Source organism: Nelumbo lutea, chromosome 4 (assembly GCF_056320005.1).
Source record: "Nelumbo lutea isolate HS-2025 chromosome 4, American lotus-T2T, whole genome shotgun sequence".
Classification (NCBI taxonomy): domain Eukaryota; kingdom Viridiplantae; phylum Streptophyta; class Magnoliopsida; order Proteales; family Nelumbonaceae; genus Nelumbo; species Nelumbo lutea.
This window is the reverse complement of record NC_142687.1, coordinates 83276871-83292779: the sequence shown is the minus strand read 5'-3', so window position 1 is coordinate 83292779 and position 15909 is coordinate 83276871. Positions and strand designations below refer to the sequence as shown.

At 37.1% G+C, this 15909-nt stretch overlaps 1 protein-coding gene across 1 annotated transcript; it reads right to left on the bottom strand.

Annotated features, from left to right (window-relative positions):
* Positions 1–12628, bottom strand: LOC148861390 (exonuclease DPD1, chloroplastic/mitochondrial-like). The gene is made up of 4 exons (XM_088981899.1): positions 12324–12628; positions 3283–3967; positions 659–864; positions 1–477 (listed from the first exon to the last, which is right to left on the bottom strand). Exons 2-4 carry the CDS (start codon positions 3891–3893, stop codon positions 260–262), a joined length of 1035 nt encoding a protein of 344 aa, XP_088838025.1. The 5' UTR covers positions 3894–3967; positions 12324–12628; the 3' UTR covers positions 1–259.
* Positions 12629–15909: the final 3281 nt, after the last annotated feature.

Sequence of the window (15909 nt, the reverse complement as noted above, 5' to 3'; positions counted from 1 at the left end):
GAACACAAACATACAGACGTATATAACATACCGTCAGGCGTCAGTGACCAGGTATTTGAACACAAACTTCCTGTCTTGGTAGCTCCCAAGCCCCAGGAATTCAAGCAACAACACAAAGCAAGATCGTATTTTTTCTCTATAAGTTAATGACTTTTGAAAGAATGGAAGTTACAAATAACAATAAATACTCAGAGGAGCGACCAAAAGGGGTACATATTCCTCCCCGTGTAGAGGAGCAAGCACATGAGAATGGATTATGCTAGCTAACATTCTTCTTTTTCTTCGAGTTTATCAAGTCAGAAGGCTTGAAACATCTTTCAAGAAGGCTGGGTACTGGCATCTTCAGGTCAAAAGTCATCTTCTGTAGTATTTGCGATAATGTGTTGACATCAGACATGGCTCTATGAGCTGAACCCACTAATGGGATACCATAGTACTCACGAAGTGATTGCTGCGATGTTGAATCAAGTTTTGATCCTGTTAACAAGATCAAAATAACAAACTTAATAAGCATTTAGTAAGAATCCTTATTTCAGGTCTACATCTTCAATCCTAGGTGGAACCGACTAAATTTTCAGTGTATATCCCACATGTAATCCTGAATCTCATTGAATTATGAGCGAGAAAGAGAGAGAGAGAGAGAGAGAGAGAGGCTAACCATCTGGCTTCATCAACTGACGAGCAAGAGGAAGTGTATCTAGAAATACCCAATCTGGAGGGATCTCTATGGAGCAGCGGCTAAACTCCTTGATCAGAAAAGGTACATCAAAACAGCGTGCATTGTGTGCAGCCCAGACAACGAGACCCCCAGGTTTTTGGCGGCTTCTGACATATTGCCTTAAGATTGGAATCAAATCCTGCATCCTACACAAGTTCTCGCATGTAAGGCTAGCAGTATGGATCATCCGCACATGCACTACATTTTACCAGATAAAACTAGCATAATAATTCCATTCAGTGATGCTACGATGCTTATGATGTAAAATTAAACTTAGATAAGAGAGAAAATGTCCCCTTTTCAGAATGATATCTTGTGAAGATATTGGCTTTGCTAACTGCTAAGTTGGTAAAGTCAGAGTAGGTTCATAATGCAGAGACCTGGATCCAAAACCTGACCTCACCACTAACAATTAAGCGCTAACCTGTTTACCATAACACCCTCCACCAGAAAAATAAACAAATAAGATGTATTTACACCTTCTTTTTGATTGATAACTTGAAGCTTTTATTGATTAAGATGATTAAAAAAACGTGTACAACCACAAGCAGTCATCTAAAGATCTGACTAACGTATTTGCACACATTCTTTTCACAGTAAATGGATCTGCATCCATTCCAAATACACTGCATTTGTTCCACTAAAACAAATTATCACTGGTATTCAATTATACAAGCCTTGAGATTAGCAATCAGAGAAACATGTCCCAAAAGTGAGTGGTGGAAATGTGAATAGCTCCAATTGGTAAAAAATGAGGAAAAGTAGACTAAGATGGTTTGGGAACGTATGGAAAAGACCATCTAGACCAAATACCACCAGTAAGTGGTCTATTACAAGCTCAAGGGGCTAGAAAAGCTAGGGTCAGGCCAAAAAGGACATTGGCTGAAGTAGTTGGAAATGATTTAAGGCCCAACAATTTAACAATGGATATGGTACTGAACAGGATGGAATGATGGAACAGGATTCATTTAACTAATTCTATATAATTCGGACAAGGTTTAGATGATGAAGATTCAATTGTGTAAGAATATCAATGGACCTCTAGGTTATTCAGATCCATTATGTTGGAGAAATTTTCTTGCAAATAGCACCTTTAACATCACAAATATCTTTTCAAATACTCAATGGACTGCATTTTTTGCAGAAGATAGCAAATTATTTAACCTATAAAATACTGAAAGCTTTGTTGACTTGGTACAAGAAAGATTTAGCATAATTTGTAGTAAGACTGATTTTCTCTCCAGATTACCTCCATCAATTATTCCATGGCTCAACCAAATTGCTAAGAAAAAGGCTTTGCCACTGTGGTGGACACCATTCTAGCCAGTACACCCAAATGAATTTTGAAGGATTCCAGAGGGTGCTATGTATAAATTCTAATGTAGTATAAAACCAAATAGAGTAAAATAGATAATTCCTAATGGGTCCATAGTCCATATCCAGTTGAGAAACCACAGACATTACTCAAAGAAAAGAAAAATCATATCATTGCGCACTTGAATTTTCATTTCATTACAAGAGGTAAGATCCAAAAGGGAAGATCTGCCAATATGACCATAAGCTCCCCGTTATTTTGTTACCTAATATGGTCTGAAAATTTATTATGTCCAAAAGAATTTTGTACGATCAGATAGCAATGACATTCTATCAGTATCAGATAACCGGTTACCACACGATATACCCTAGATTGGACCCACCAAAGTTTGGTAGGGTTCCTTGAATTAAGGTTATGTACAACAAATGATTGCTAGAATTTATTAGATTATCTGAAAAGACTTCTTACCTTTGAAATCCACAAAATAAGATGTTTGAAAAGTGTAATGAATCTATTTGAATGGAAATGCAGCTACTTTCTTTAGGCTTTCTCTCATGGAGGTGGAGTATGGTTCTCTATTTTTTTTGGATAAATTATGGTTCTCTATTATTATTTGATAGATGAGAGAGGATGAGAATAGCTGCTTCAACAATGCATCAAAGTGGTATAATTTATCAAATAAAAAGTATCAAAGTGCTGTCTTTGGGAGCTTGAATGAACATCATGTCCAGATGGGTCCAAAGTTCAGCTAATTCACTGGAAGATAATGTGGCAATGTGAGTAGGGGTCAAGAGATATAACCTGTATTGGGGTTCACTCCTCCCTGAGTGGCTCCTTTTGTATTTTAATTTTTGAGATAGTGCATGGTTTTCTGCCTTCTATTTTTAATTTGCCTTATTAGTGCAAAGATGTTGAGGTGTTATCAGGTGATTGTGGTCTGGTCTCTCATGTAAAAAGCTGTCAATTATATATTTCTTTCTTTCTTCTCCTAATAAAGTTTAATTTCCAATAAGAGAAGGGTTGCGTGACCTGTTTCAAGCTGTAAGTCCAACCAGTTTAACAATAGATAATAGGTTTGATAACAACACTAACAAAAAGTTGCAGGGAAGAGCCAATAAAATACTAGGCTTGCTACATAAATAGATTATGTGTCTATCCTACAAATTACAACAACATGATTATTACTTGAGATACTTGGTAATCAGTCAATGACAGAAGCATGAAAATGCAGTATTATGAAATACCATACCTTGGAACATCAGGTCTGTTAACCATACTTGTTGTGATGCCATGGACATGGGAATTGAGGATAACACGTTCTGGGTTGACTAGAGTTTGGAATGTACTGTTCTCACCTCCCAGGAGATCCTGAATTGCAATCTCAATGATTCGTTCGTTCTCTCTGCTCAATCCAGTGGTTTCAATATCAAAAACAAAAAATGTGACAAGTTGCTCTAGTACTTTGCTATCCGCAATCTTCTCTTGAATGTCACAGTACTGAACTCTTTCAAATTCTATCAGCTTTGGCTTGTTTATGTTTAACTTGGTTGTTGCTGTAACTTTTCTGTCCAACACTTTGTGCCTGATTTCATATGGTTTACTGCTCTGGGTGTTTTCACTTTCTACTTTTATATGTCGTTGCTTCCATTTTCCCCTATATTGTTCCTTTGCAGAAGGTTCACGGGTGCTAGATCCATGCACACAAAAACTACAACTGTTTTCAAGTGTGTAAGTTTGGCACTTCTCTGACCAAAAACGGGCCAAGATCCTTGGTTGAAGGAAAGGACTTCCCTTCAATAAAGATGAGAATCTGCACATAGGGTGTTGTAAAACTGAAAAACACATATAACCTGCTTTCATCTGGACTCAAATTAAAACAGAGTAAGCTTGCAACCAATGACACGTCCTGACTCACACAAGCACTTTATCTTGACCTGAAGAAGCAGATAGAAACCATTTTGGTCAGGTACATTACAAGGAAATATATATTATGTGCATGTATAGCACAGACAACAAATTTAGCTCCACCTCAAGAGAAAACAAACTTCACAATGAATTCAGAAAAGAAACCTGAACTTCTGCATTAACTGTTCAAATGGGAATATCCATTAGGTTATCGTAACCATGACTTAAGAACTCATAAGTTGGCGATAAAGCTGGTTATGAACCTTCAGAATAGCATATCTGCCAGATGTGTACAGGCACCTTCCTACTCATTTTATAGGAGCAACTAAGGTTTAGCATCCTTTGCCATTAGGTGGCAAACTAATCAATGGGTACTTATGCATCATATCTGATGTGAGAGCAAAGTATCCCATTGTTGAATCCATGGGCTATATAATTACATTTTGAATCTTATCCAAAATTGAAACATACCAAGTTTGTGGCCTCAATTTTATATGTCAAAGCATGTTATTATGGTACAGGTAGAAACCTTAGTCAATTTATTCTAATGAGTTCAAGATCATACTACCTGGGCAGGATCTAAGAGGTATATGTTGACAGTTGTTTTGTGTACTTAGGTTTAGTACCTCAAGGGTACTGTTGTAATTTCTCCCTTGTTTATATTGTACGACTGGGCCAGTATAAATAACATATCTTTCACTCACCCCCAGCATTCTGGAGGATTTTCAGTCCACTTGACTCTCCTCTCTTCTCTTGCCCTTGCTCAACATGGTATCAGAGCAAGTTGTCCAGGCCTAAAGGGTGGTGTCAAGCAAACCTGCTGTTCAATGTCGTGCATACGGTCTCTCCATCTCCCAGAGCTGCATCCCTCGAAATGCTAAGCTGTTGCATCCAGTTCGATCCAGAAGTTATAGTGACCTTTCATCTCCCAAAGCTGTCTCCATTGAACTCCTAATCTGGTGTACTCAGTTCAACCCAGAAGTTACTGAGTCTTTTCATCTTCCAGCCTAGAAGTTGTACCTCTTGTCTGCTCGATTGTGGAGAGGCTATTGTTTGTGGTTCGTAGAGGGAGTTCTGGTTTACAGAGAGACTATCATCTGAAACAAAAAGAGGTACTAGCCATCTTCTGTTCGACTGCCCTACTGATTGTGTGATTGACTGTATTCCTTAACAAAGTAACTGTATTCAGCTGTTTTTTTTTTTGTATTATGAATTGTTGATGCCCTGAAGCTGATATTGTATTAATCTTATTGATTGACTGTTCGGATACCCTGTTGTTCTCATTGACTGGTTGGCTATCAGGCCTACTGATTAGGTCATTCAAACCTAGTGATGTACTGCAACTGCAGTGTTTCCTTTTGATTCCTACAAAATCGTAGGTCATACAGATCTGTCCTTGTACTGCAACAGTAGTGTTCAGACCTTGTTCTCAGTGAAACCGTAGGTCATACAGACCTGTTCTTGTACTGCAACAGCAGTGTTCAGGCTTTGTTCTCAGTGAAACCGTAGGTCAGAAAGACCTGTTTCAGTACTGCAACGGCAGTGTTCAGATTTTTTGTTCTCAGTGAAACCATAGGTCAGAAGGACCTGTTCCAGTACTGCAACAACAGTGTTCTGATTTTTTGCTCCCAGTGAAACCGGAGGTCAGAACGACCTGTTTCTGCAATAGCCTTGTACGGCAGTACTCATTTGGTTGCTGTTTCGTTTTATTCTGATATCATAGGCAGTGAAGATTCAGCCACATCTGGAGTTTCCTCAATGCTGAATGGAATGGGTGGGAGTGATCTATCCTTTCCTATGGCTATTGTCCCTCTTGATGGTTTAAATTACCTAGAGTGGTCAAGAGGGATCAAATTATACATCACTGCAAGGGGGAAGATAGGCTATATTAATGGGAAGACAAAAGAACCATCCTCTGTGAGTGTTGAATATGATAGATGGAATCAGGAGAACAGTATTGTTATGTCTAGGCTCTTGGTTTCCATGCAACCTCAAATAAGGAAGAATTTCATGTGGGCTGAAACTGCAAATGAAATCTGGGAACAAGCAAAGTCTACATATTCAGAATTGCGACACTATGCCAAAATTTATCAACTGCAGGCAGCATCATCTACTTGTAGATAGGGGGAGAGGTGTTTATCAGTTTATTATTCTGACTTGACCTCTGTCTGGAAGGAGTTGGATTACTACCAGAGTGTGGATTGGAAGTGTGATGAGGATGCCAAAAAGTACAAGCAACTTGTCTCCCAGCAAAGGGTGTTTGCATTCTTACATGGTCTGAATCCTATGTATGAGTCTATCAGGGTTCAGATTCTCAGCTCTAAAGATCTCCCATCTGTACAGGAAGTCTATGCTCTTGTACAGTCTGAAGAAAGCAGAAGAAATTTGATGAACAACCCTGGTGGGGATGTTGTTGTGTTGGTAGCAAAAGGGGGTGTCTCTACTGGTGTGGGATCTTCCTCCAGGAAAGGAGATCTCCAGAAAAAAACAGAAGATAAGGAAAAATTGTGGTGCACTCATTGCTAGAAACCCCGACACACCAAAGATACCTGTTGGGATCTTCATGGGAAACCAAAATGGGCTCAAGATCTGACTAAGAAGCAAGGTTCAGAGGTGAATAAGAGGTCCGGACAGCAAGGTACAAAGAAACATCACATGGCCAACATGGCTACTCGGGAGAATCAGCCCCCCATTTCTACTGTGACTTAGACACATCTCACTGGACCTGACCCGAGGGAGGATATTATGAATTCCTTCCGTGACCATTTAAAGCTCTATGGTAGAGCAATTCGTCAGATGGATGCTCCTCCCTCAACCTCATTTGCATCTACATCAGGTAACCCTGCCACTGCTTTCCATGTTGCTTCTCACACCCCTGACTCTCCATGGATCATTGATTCTGGAGCGTCAAAATACATGACTGGTACGTCCTCTTACCTTCAAACCTATCACCCTCTTTTTGGAAGAGACAATGTGAGACTAGCCGATGGATCATACACTTCCATAGCTGGTCAAGGAACTCACTCTCTTCCTCTTGGTCTTACCCTTTCTGATGTCCATGTTCCAAAATTTTCCATTAATTTGTTCTCTGTTAGTAGTGTTACTAATTCCTTGAATTGCTCAGTGACCTTTTTTCCCTTCTCATTGTGTGATTCAGGATCTGGCCTCGGGGAGGAAGATTGGTAGGGGACGTATGGCTGATGGACTTTACATGCTGGAGAACAAGGCCGGTCTTCATGTTACAGAGTCTATGAGTCAGTCCTATAAGAAAAAAGTCTATTTATGGCATTGTCATCTTGGTCATATGTCTTTTGAGTCTTTGAAAGTTGTATTCCCATAACTGTTTAAGTCAATGTTTGTTTATGATTTTTCTTGTCAAACGTGTCAGTTAAGTAAACATTGTAGAACTCATTTTCTTCAAAGAAATAGTAAATTTGAATCTCCTTTTCACATTGTTCATTCTGATGTATGGGGGGCCCTGTTACTTTACCATCTGAGAGTGGCTACAAGTATTTCATTACCCTCATTGATGATTATTCTAGATACTTGGGTATACCCGATGCGAACCAGGGAAGAAGTACCAAAAATCATTCAAGATTTCCAGCGGATGGTCTTCACTCAATTTCAAACTGAAATCCAAAATTTTCAATCAGACAATGCAAAAGAATTTTTTCATAGTGACATCACGGAGTTTTTTGCTTCGTGTGGTTTCCTTCACCGTAGCTCTTGTGCTCGCACGCCACAACAAAATGGTGTGGCTGAACGGAAGAACCGACATCTCCTTGAAGTGGCTCGGGGTTTACAACTTCATATGAATGTTCCCAAACGGTTTTGACTTGAAGCTGTTCTTTGTTCCACTTACCTTATAAACCGTATGCCCTCTCGTCGGTTAGAGTACAAAGCCCCACATCAACTTCTCTTTCCTAAGGCTCCTCTTTTTTTATTCCCACTCGTGTCTTTGGTTGCCGGTGTTTTGTCCAAAATCTGTCTCCCACCCCTGGGAAATTGGATTCTCGTGCTATCTCTTAGATATTTCTTGGTTACTCCTTCACTCAAAAGGGATACCGTTGTTTTGATCTTGTTTCTCAGAAATTCTATGTCTCCATGGATGTTTCTTTCTTTGAAGATGAGCCTTTCTTTCCTGTTTCTCCTCAGGAGGAGTGTAGGCATGAGGAGAAACTGGTTCTGCTTCCCTCTCTCCCTGACCCTCCGCCTTTTCATGTTTTTTCTCGTCGCCGCAAAGGCCAACCAAATTCAAGAGCTGTAGAGAATCCGGAAGCTGTACCTCCAGTGCCACCAAACTCCTCGGGAGAGGATCATACTCACTTAGGTATTTTGGCTCCCAATGATGTCCTTGAATCTATTGAAAATGATTCCTCTACTGCTAATGATCTTGACCGTCCTATTGCTCACAGGAAGGGTGTTAGATTGTGCACCACTGAACATCCCATTTCCAACATTGTCTCCTATGAAAACATTTCATCATCATTCCGTGCTTTTCTTACCTCTATTGACAGTGTCCCTATCCCTAAGAATGTGGCAGAAGCTCATTCAGTTCCTGAATGGACAAATGCCATGAAGGAAAAAATTAATGCCCTTCACAAAAATGGCACATGGGAACTTATTGATCTTCCTAAGGGAAAGGTTCCAGTTGGATGTAAATGGGTGTTCACAGTCAAGCATAAGGCTGATGGAACAGTGGAAAAGTATAAAGCTCGCTTAGTGGCAAAGGGATTTACTCAAGTATATGGAGTTGATTATGCAGAAACTTTTGCCCTTGTTGCCAAGATGAACTCCATTAGAGTCCTTTTCTCTCTTGCGGCTAATTTGGATTGAGATTTACACCAGCTCAACATCAAGAATGCATTCTTGAATGGTGACCTTGAAGAGGAAGTTTACATGATCCAACCTCCTGGTTTTCTGGCTCAAGGCAATGAACAGAAAGTGTGCAAGTTGAAGAAATCCTTATACGGGCTGAAACAATCACCAAGAGCTTGGTTCAGCGGATTCCATGTGGCAGTTCAGTAAAAAGGATATGGGCAATGTCAATCAGATCACACATTGTTTGTGAAAAGAGGAGAAGGTAAAATTGCTGCTCTAATTGTATATGTGGATGACATAATTGTTACTGGTGACTGGGAGGATGAAATTCAGAGGTTGAAATTTTTTCTTGCCACTCAGTTTGAAGTGAAGGATCTAAGACCTGCCAGGTACTTCCTTGGAATTGAAGTCGCTCGATCAAAGAAGGGTATCTTCATTTCTCAAAGGAAATATGTCCTAGATTTACTTCAGGATACTGGGAAGATGGGGGTGAAGCCAGTTGACTCTCCCATTGACCCCAACCATAAATTAGGTGATAGCCGTGGTGAACCTCTCAAGGATGTGAAACAGTTTCAGAGGCTTGTAGGGAGATTGTTATACCTTTCTATGACTCGCCCAGACATTGCATATGCTGTTGGTGTCCTCAGTCAGTTCATGCATGTTCCTAGGTCCTCTCATCTTGAAGCAGCAGAGAGAATCCTCCAATATCTAAAGAAGTATCCGGGTATTGGCTTGTTATTTCAAAAGCACGGACATTTGAAAGTTGAAGTTTATACAGATGCAGATTAGGCTGGATCCCAAAGTGACAGAAAGTCTACCAATGGCTACTGCACCTTTATAGGAGGGAATCTTGTTACATGGAGGAGTAAAAAGCAAAATGTGGTGGCTAGATCCAGTGCTAAAGCTGAATATCGTGTTATGGCCCATAGGGTTGCTAAAGGCATGTGGATAAAGAATTTGTTGGGTGAGTTGGGTTTCCCAGTGGCCAAACCTATAACTCTATTCTGTGATAACAAAGCAGCTATAAGCATTGCTGCCAATCCGGTGCTACATGATAGAACAAAACACATCAAAGTTGACAAGCATTTTATCAGAGAGAAAGTTATCACAGGTGAAGTGTGTACTCCTTATGTCACTTCTGAGAACCAGCTTGCAGACATCTTTACAAAGGGTTTAAACCTTTCCAGACATCATGATCTTTGTGACAAGTTGGGCATGATTGATATCTATGCTCCAACTTGAGGGGGAGTGTTGACAGTTGTTTTGTGTACTCAGGTTTAGTACCTCAAGGGTACTGTTTAATTTCTCCCTTGTTTATATTGTACGATTGGGCCAGTATAAATAATGACTCTTTCACTCACCCCCAGCATTCTGGAGGGTTTTCAGTCCACTCTCCTCTCCTCTCTTCTCTTGCTCTTGCTCAACAGTATATTTTTTATGGGTGTATACCCAAGGATTGAGCTGTCACTATAGTGAGAGGCTGTATGAAGGACTCAAGGTCAACTACATAAGCACTCTCAAGATGAGGCTATCCAATAATCCCCTTATACCGATGTTCCATACAGAAAAGGCCATGTCTCACAACACCCCTGAACTCCAGCACTGATAAGCAGGAACAAGTTGCAACTTCATTTCTCTTCACCTCATCTTTTTGAGCAGACTTATTGCTGAAAATCCCAGAGTTTCTCTCCATCCAAATGATCATAGTATGGCTGCTGGCATGACTGCACATGCTCTTTACTTAAATAAGCTCTATAGCAATTCCATCACTGTTACTGGAAAGCACTAGCTAGTGTTGATGCCTCTCAAGAAATGACACCAAATTTTCCATGTTATGATCACAGAAGCAGCAGCCTGTTTTTTGAATGCGCATTCCTCAATTTTCAGTCCAAAATAGGAATGCAACTTTTGACACAACTGGTGTATGACACACCACTTTATGGGGAAATTATGTATTTCAACATAATTTGGGGAAACTTGATGTTTCAACACAATTTGTGTTCAACTAGGATTTTTTGGTTAGATTACTTTGTCTTTTGTTTTGCAGCTTCTTTGTAGTTTAGTTCACTTTCAAATGCCAGGGGTTAGGTCCATATACAGTCCATCCCTCCCAAGACCCTGGATAGCTGGAACCAGTTATATTTTTTGTTGTCTTGGTTACTATCTCCTTTTACTCAATTTTTGTACCCAATTGTGTTCTATCTCCAGTCCACTTCCTATTTCAGTCATCAGCATCATCTAAGTCTTGTTCCAATTATATGGGGTTGACTACATTAATCCTGTTTTGCCACCTCCTATTCCAGTGGTAGTTGAAAAAAGAAGACAACTGCACCAACCCCATTGCTCCATAAAGGGATAAAACTCTCAAAGTAACACCTGTCAGGAATTATAAAATATAATTTCTCAGCTTATGCTTTTTTCCTGTGGTTGTGATACTTTTTTGTTTGCCTTTTGATAATTAAAATTAAGGTGCACGTCAGGTACCTTTGAAGATTTTACACTGCATCACTACTGGATTTCCACGCCAGGCCCATTCGAATATTGACATAATTCCCAACCCAAGCTTACCCAAGTTGCACCCCTAGTGAGAATCCATGAGGGCCTTGTTCTAGGATTGGTTGCATCTATTCTAATTCACTCAAGAAGAGACAGGAGGCTTCTTAAAATATATTTTTCCTTTGCCTTCATTCACTTTATCTTCGCTGGTCATTCTCCAGTTATTTCTCAATTCTAAACCCAATAGCTTTACATCCTTTTTTAATCTAGTTTTCTTTTGTTATTTTAAGTTCATTGGTTTCATCTTCTCCTAGCCGATTCAACCACTCCAAGGTCGTAGGTTTAGTTGCTTACCGAGAAAACATTTGCTATTAAGTCTGTTCAAAATCTACTACACTTTATTTGATTTTCTTTCCGTGACATCCATTTCTGGAAAAAAAGAGCTATTGAATCGTACAAATTCCTTTTTGGGGTGAGAGAGGACTGGAATGACAGAAACCTATTCATCTCTAAAGAAAAAAGGTAGTTCAATACAAATAAACACCAAACCGGAGTTAAGATCCAAGCTGATTGCTGAAGAATAGAATGAATTAAAGATCGAAAAATAATGAATGTCCATTCATTTCAATTGGGGATGAAAATTATTAGGTAAACATAAAAAGTCCATTCCTAATTCGGTTACTAAGCTCCGATGAAGAACCCCACCCCCCAACACGACAAACTATAAGAAACTCAGACACGTTTGAAGGCTGAACTAAAATTAAACATTAAAAACTCTTGTTCATGTAAGCCAGAATAAGAAATACAACATAAGAAAATGAGACTGAAGCCAGAAAATGAAGAATAACTAAGCAAATACAGATGAGATCCTTAGGGTATAACAGAGATGGCCACTCAACACTGTTTCAAAATACGGTTAACTAATCGATTACAATAAATTGGATCTTATTTTGTTCTGCAATGATAACATCGCTTATTCTGCCCTTTCGAAAAAAAGAACAAGGATTTAAACAATAGTGAATAGAAGAAGATTCAACAGCGTGGAGGTGGAGGCGAACATATACATACCATACCAGGTCGTTCATCAAGATCAGACACCCGCATTCGAGGAGGAAATGTTGCTACATATATACACAAGTCGTTATTCAACGGAAAATCACACAACTTCGGAGGTAATGGCGAAAATGATGGGTGGAGCGAGCCAGCACAAGAGAGAGGGAAAGACCCGCGGGTTGTGCATCCGCTCCAAGCCTCCAACCCAACCCAACTCGCTTCAAAATACTATGTGACGGTCGCGCGACGCGCGCACATATTGCGTACGGCGGGCAATATCTCCCTCTCGCCTCTAGGATGGCAATTTTCCCGACAAAACCGGGTCTCCAATCCGTCGATCGGGGCGGATTTTATCCGACCTTAAACGGGGACGGATCGGGTTCGGGATTTTCTTTTGCCCCGAACGGAGACGGGGCGGATGGATTTGCATATAAATCCCCGAATCCGACCCGACACCGGTTGTAAATTACAATAATACTCCTTTTTTTTTTTTTATATATATATATAGACATATGTGAGTTAGGTTTTGTATTTTGGGTTTCTCACTTCGAACTTTTCTTCACTTCGTGTTTACTCTTATCCGTTTCTCCTCTTCCTTTTTGTAGAGTTAGGGGTGTCAATGGTATTCGAAAATCTAATTTTGAATATGATATTTGACATAATCGAAACAAATTTAGATAATTCAAATATCTAAACTGTCGAATTCGGATATCCTATTCATACCAAATAGCCAACCAGATTCGAGTTCAGATATGACCTAATTCAATTCGATAAACATTTGAATTCGATCGATTATTTAATTCCTATATATAATATATAAAATATTTTATATATTTTATATATAATAATTAAGTTGTATAAATAATTTATATATTTATATACTTTATATCAATAAAATATTTATTTTATATATTTATTAATTATCTAAAATAATTAATTAATTGAATTTGAAGCGAATCGAATCGAATCGAATATTTGAATATTTAATCGAATTCAAATTCGATATTACTTTTTAATATTTGTCGGATATCGAATCAAATTTGAATATCAGATTTTCTAATCGAATTCGAATTCAAATATTACTTGATCCGATTGGAATTCGATCTATTTACAACCCCACGTAGAGTGCAATTAGCTATTCAACTTCCCCCAATTTAATCCCTACCAAAAACTAGATCACAGTCCCATGAATCAACCAATGAGAAGAATACTGGCGGTGGAGTGTGGACTAGTGGCTCCATTCTCCTTCTTAGAAAATGCCAAGTGTCTAGCTTTCCAAAAAAAAAAAAAAAAAAAAAAGAGAAAGCCACATGTCTAAAAGGCGGAGGAGGGGTGTAGCCTAGTAGTGGGCTATGGGCTTTAGTAGGAGTTTCTCAAAAAATACCACATGTCTAGCTTTCCAGAAAATGAGAAGTCCACTTGTTTGAATGGTGGTAGTGGGTTGATCTTATTGGTAAACAATAACCCATTTTATTTGATATTTATTATTGATCTAATAAATTTATTTTGAGTTGTTTATTTTTAAAAGTTAAATTAGGTTGCTTCCTAAAAGTTAAATCAAGTTTGTAACTATTTTATTTTTGAAAAAAGATCATTTAAAAACAAAAGTGGGTTTATGGTAAACTTTTAATGGATCCCACCATTTGTATTTAATAAACTATGGATAAACATGTGTCAAGCTAATAAATAATCATCTATTGAGAATGTTTAGGAGTGAAACTACCAAACTTTTTGAATTCTATTTCTTGAATTAATAGGACGCCACATGTTTGAATGGTGGTAGTGGGTTGTGAGTTTTAGCAACAACTTCTTAGAAAATGCCATGTGTCTAGCTTTTTAGAAAAAAATGAGAAAGCCATATGTCTAAATGGTGGGGGGTTATAGTCTGGTAGTGGGTTGTGAGCTTTAGTAGGAATTTCTCAGAAAATGCCACATGTCTAGATTTTTAGTAAAATGATAGGCCAATGTATCTGAATGGTGGAGGGTTGTAGCCTTAAGATTTTCCTTTAATATACTTGTAAAAGTGCACACATGTTGCACGTGGCAATATCAAATGACAATGATGATAATAGTCAACAAGCAAATGACATTATTGGTTGAATCATTAACCTATTTAACCAAGAAAGTGGACTATGATTAAGACATTAATTCATTTTTTTCTTTGTATTTTAGCCATTTCTATCTTTACTAATAATAATTCTTATTTTTCAAACATATTTTTGTTTAATATGAAGAATATATAATACTAATGCATGTTCAAAATGTTCTATAAAATTTATAAAAAATTATATATTTTTATTTTTATTATTTAATTTATGAGATAATAAAAATTACTTATTTACCAAAAGGAAATGCAATTCTAATATATTGTTTGAATATTGTGGTCAAATCAATTGTTTATATATATCATTTATATATAATATATGTTTTTACTATTTATTTATAAATATGCTATTTATATTGAATTTTTATAAACTTCTTATATGATGAAAATAGATGAAAAATACTTATATTTGTTTTTGTTTTTTTTTATTTCAACTATTTTATTTTCTTTTCCTTTTAATAATTTATGATTTTTTTAAAATTAAATTGAATTGTATCATATTTAGATATCCAACATCTTAATTGGATTCATATTCGAATTGATATTTATGAGATCCGATAAGATCTTTGGATCTAATCAAATTTGAATATACCCTAATTCAAATTTGATCCAATCTATTTGCATCCATACCAAACCACTTGCCTACAATGACCTAACTAATTAAATAATTGAACCATTTGACATGGTTAGTGGGGTAATGTGTTAGACATTAATGCTCTTTATTTTTTCATCACATTTCTATCATTAATGAAAATAATTCTCATTAATCACACTTTTTTATATGATGAATATATAATATTATAGAATGTACCCAAAATTATCTACAAATTTCTATATTTTCTAAAATTTTATGTATTTTATAATTTAATAATAACATCATATGTTGATCCATCTGACGTGGATAGTTGAACCACTAACCCACCATTTGGATGGAAAAACCATTTTTTCTTTTTGGATTTATTTTAAATAATGTATTACATTTTCATCACCAATAAAAGTAATTCTTATTTTCACATTTATTTTTGCACGTGGCAATATCAAATAATGATGATGATAATAATCAACAACCAAATGACCTTATTGGTTGAACCATTAATCTTTTTAATTAGGAAAATGGATTATGATTAAGACATTAATTCATTTTTTCTTTGTATTTTAGCCATTTCTATTTTTATTAACAATAATTATTATTTTTTAAACATTTTTTTTGTTTAATATGAAAAGTATAATATAAATGTATGTTCAAACTTTTTTTATAAAATATATAAAAATATATATTTTTTTATTATTTAATTTATGAGATAATAAAAATTACTTATTTACCAAGAGGAAATGCAATTTCAATATATCGTTTTAACATTGGTTTTTAATATTGTGGTCAAATCAATCATTTATATATAATATATATGTTATATATATAGAGACTCACATTTGGAGACTTGGGAGAGTAGTCTAGACTCTAGACGACGAATCTATGTGAGAGAGAGTAAGGTTTGA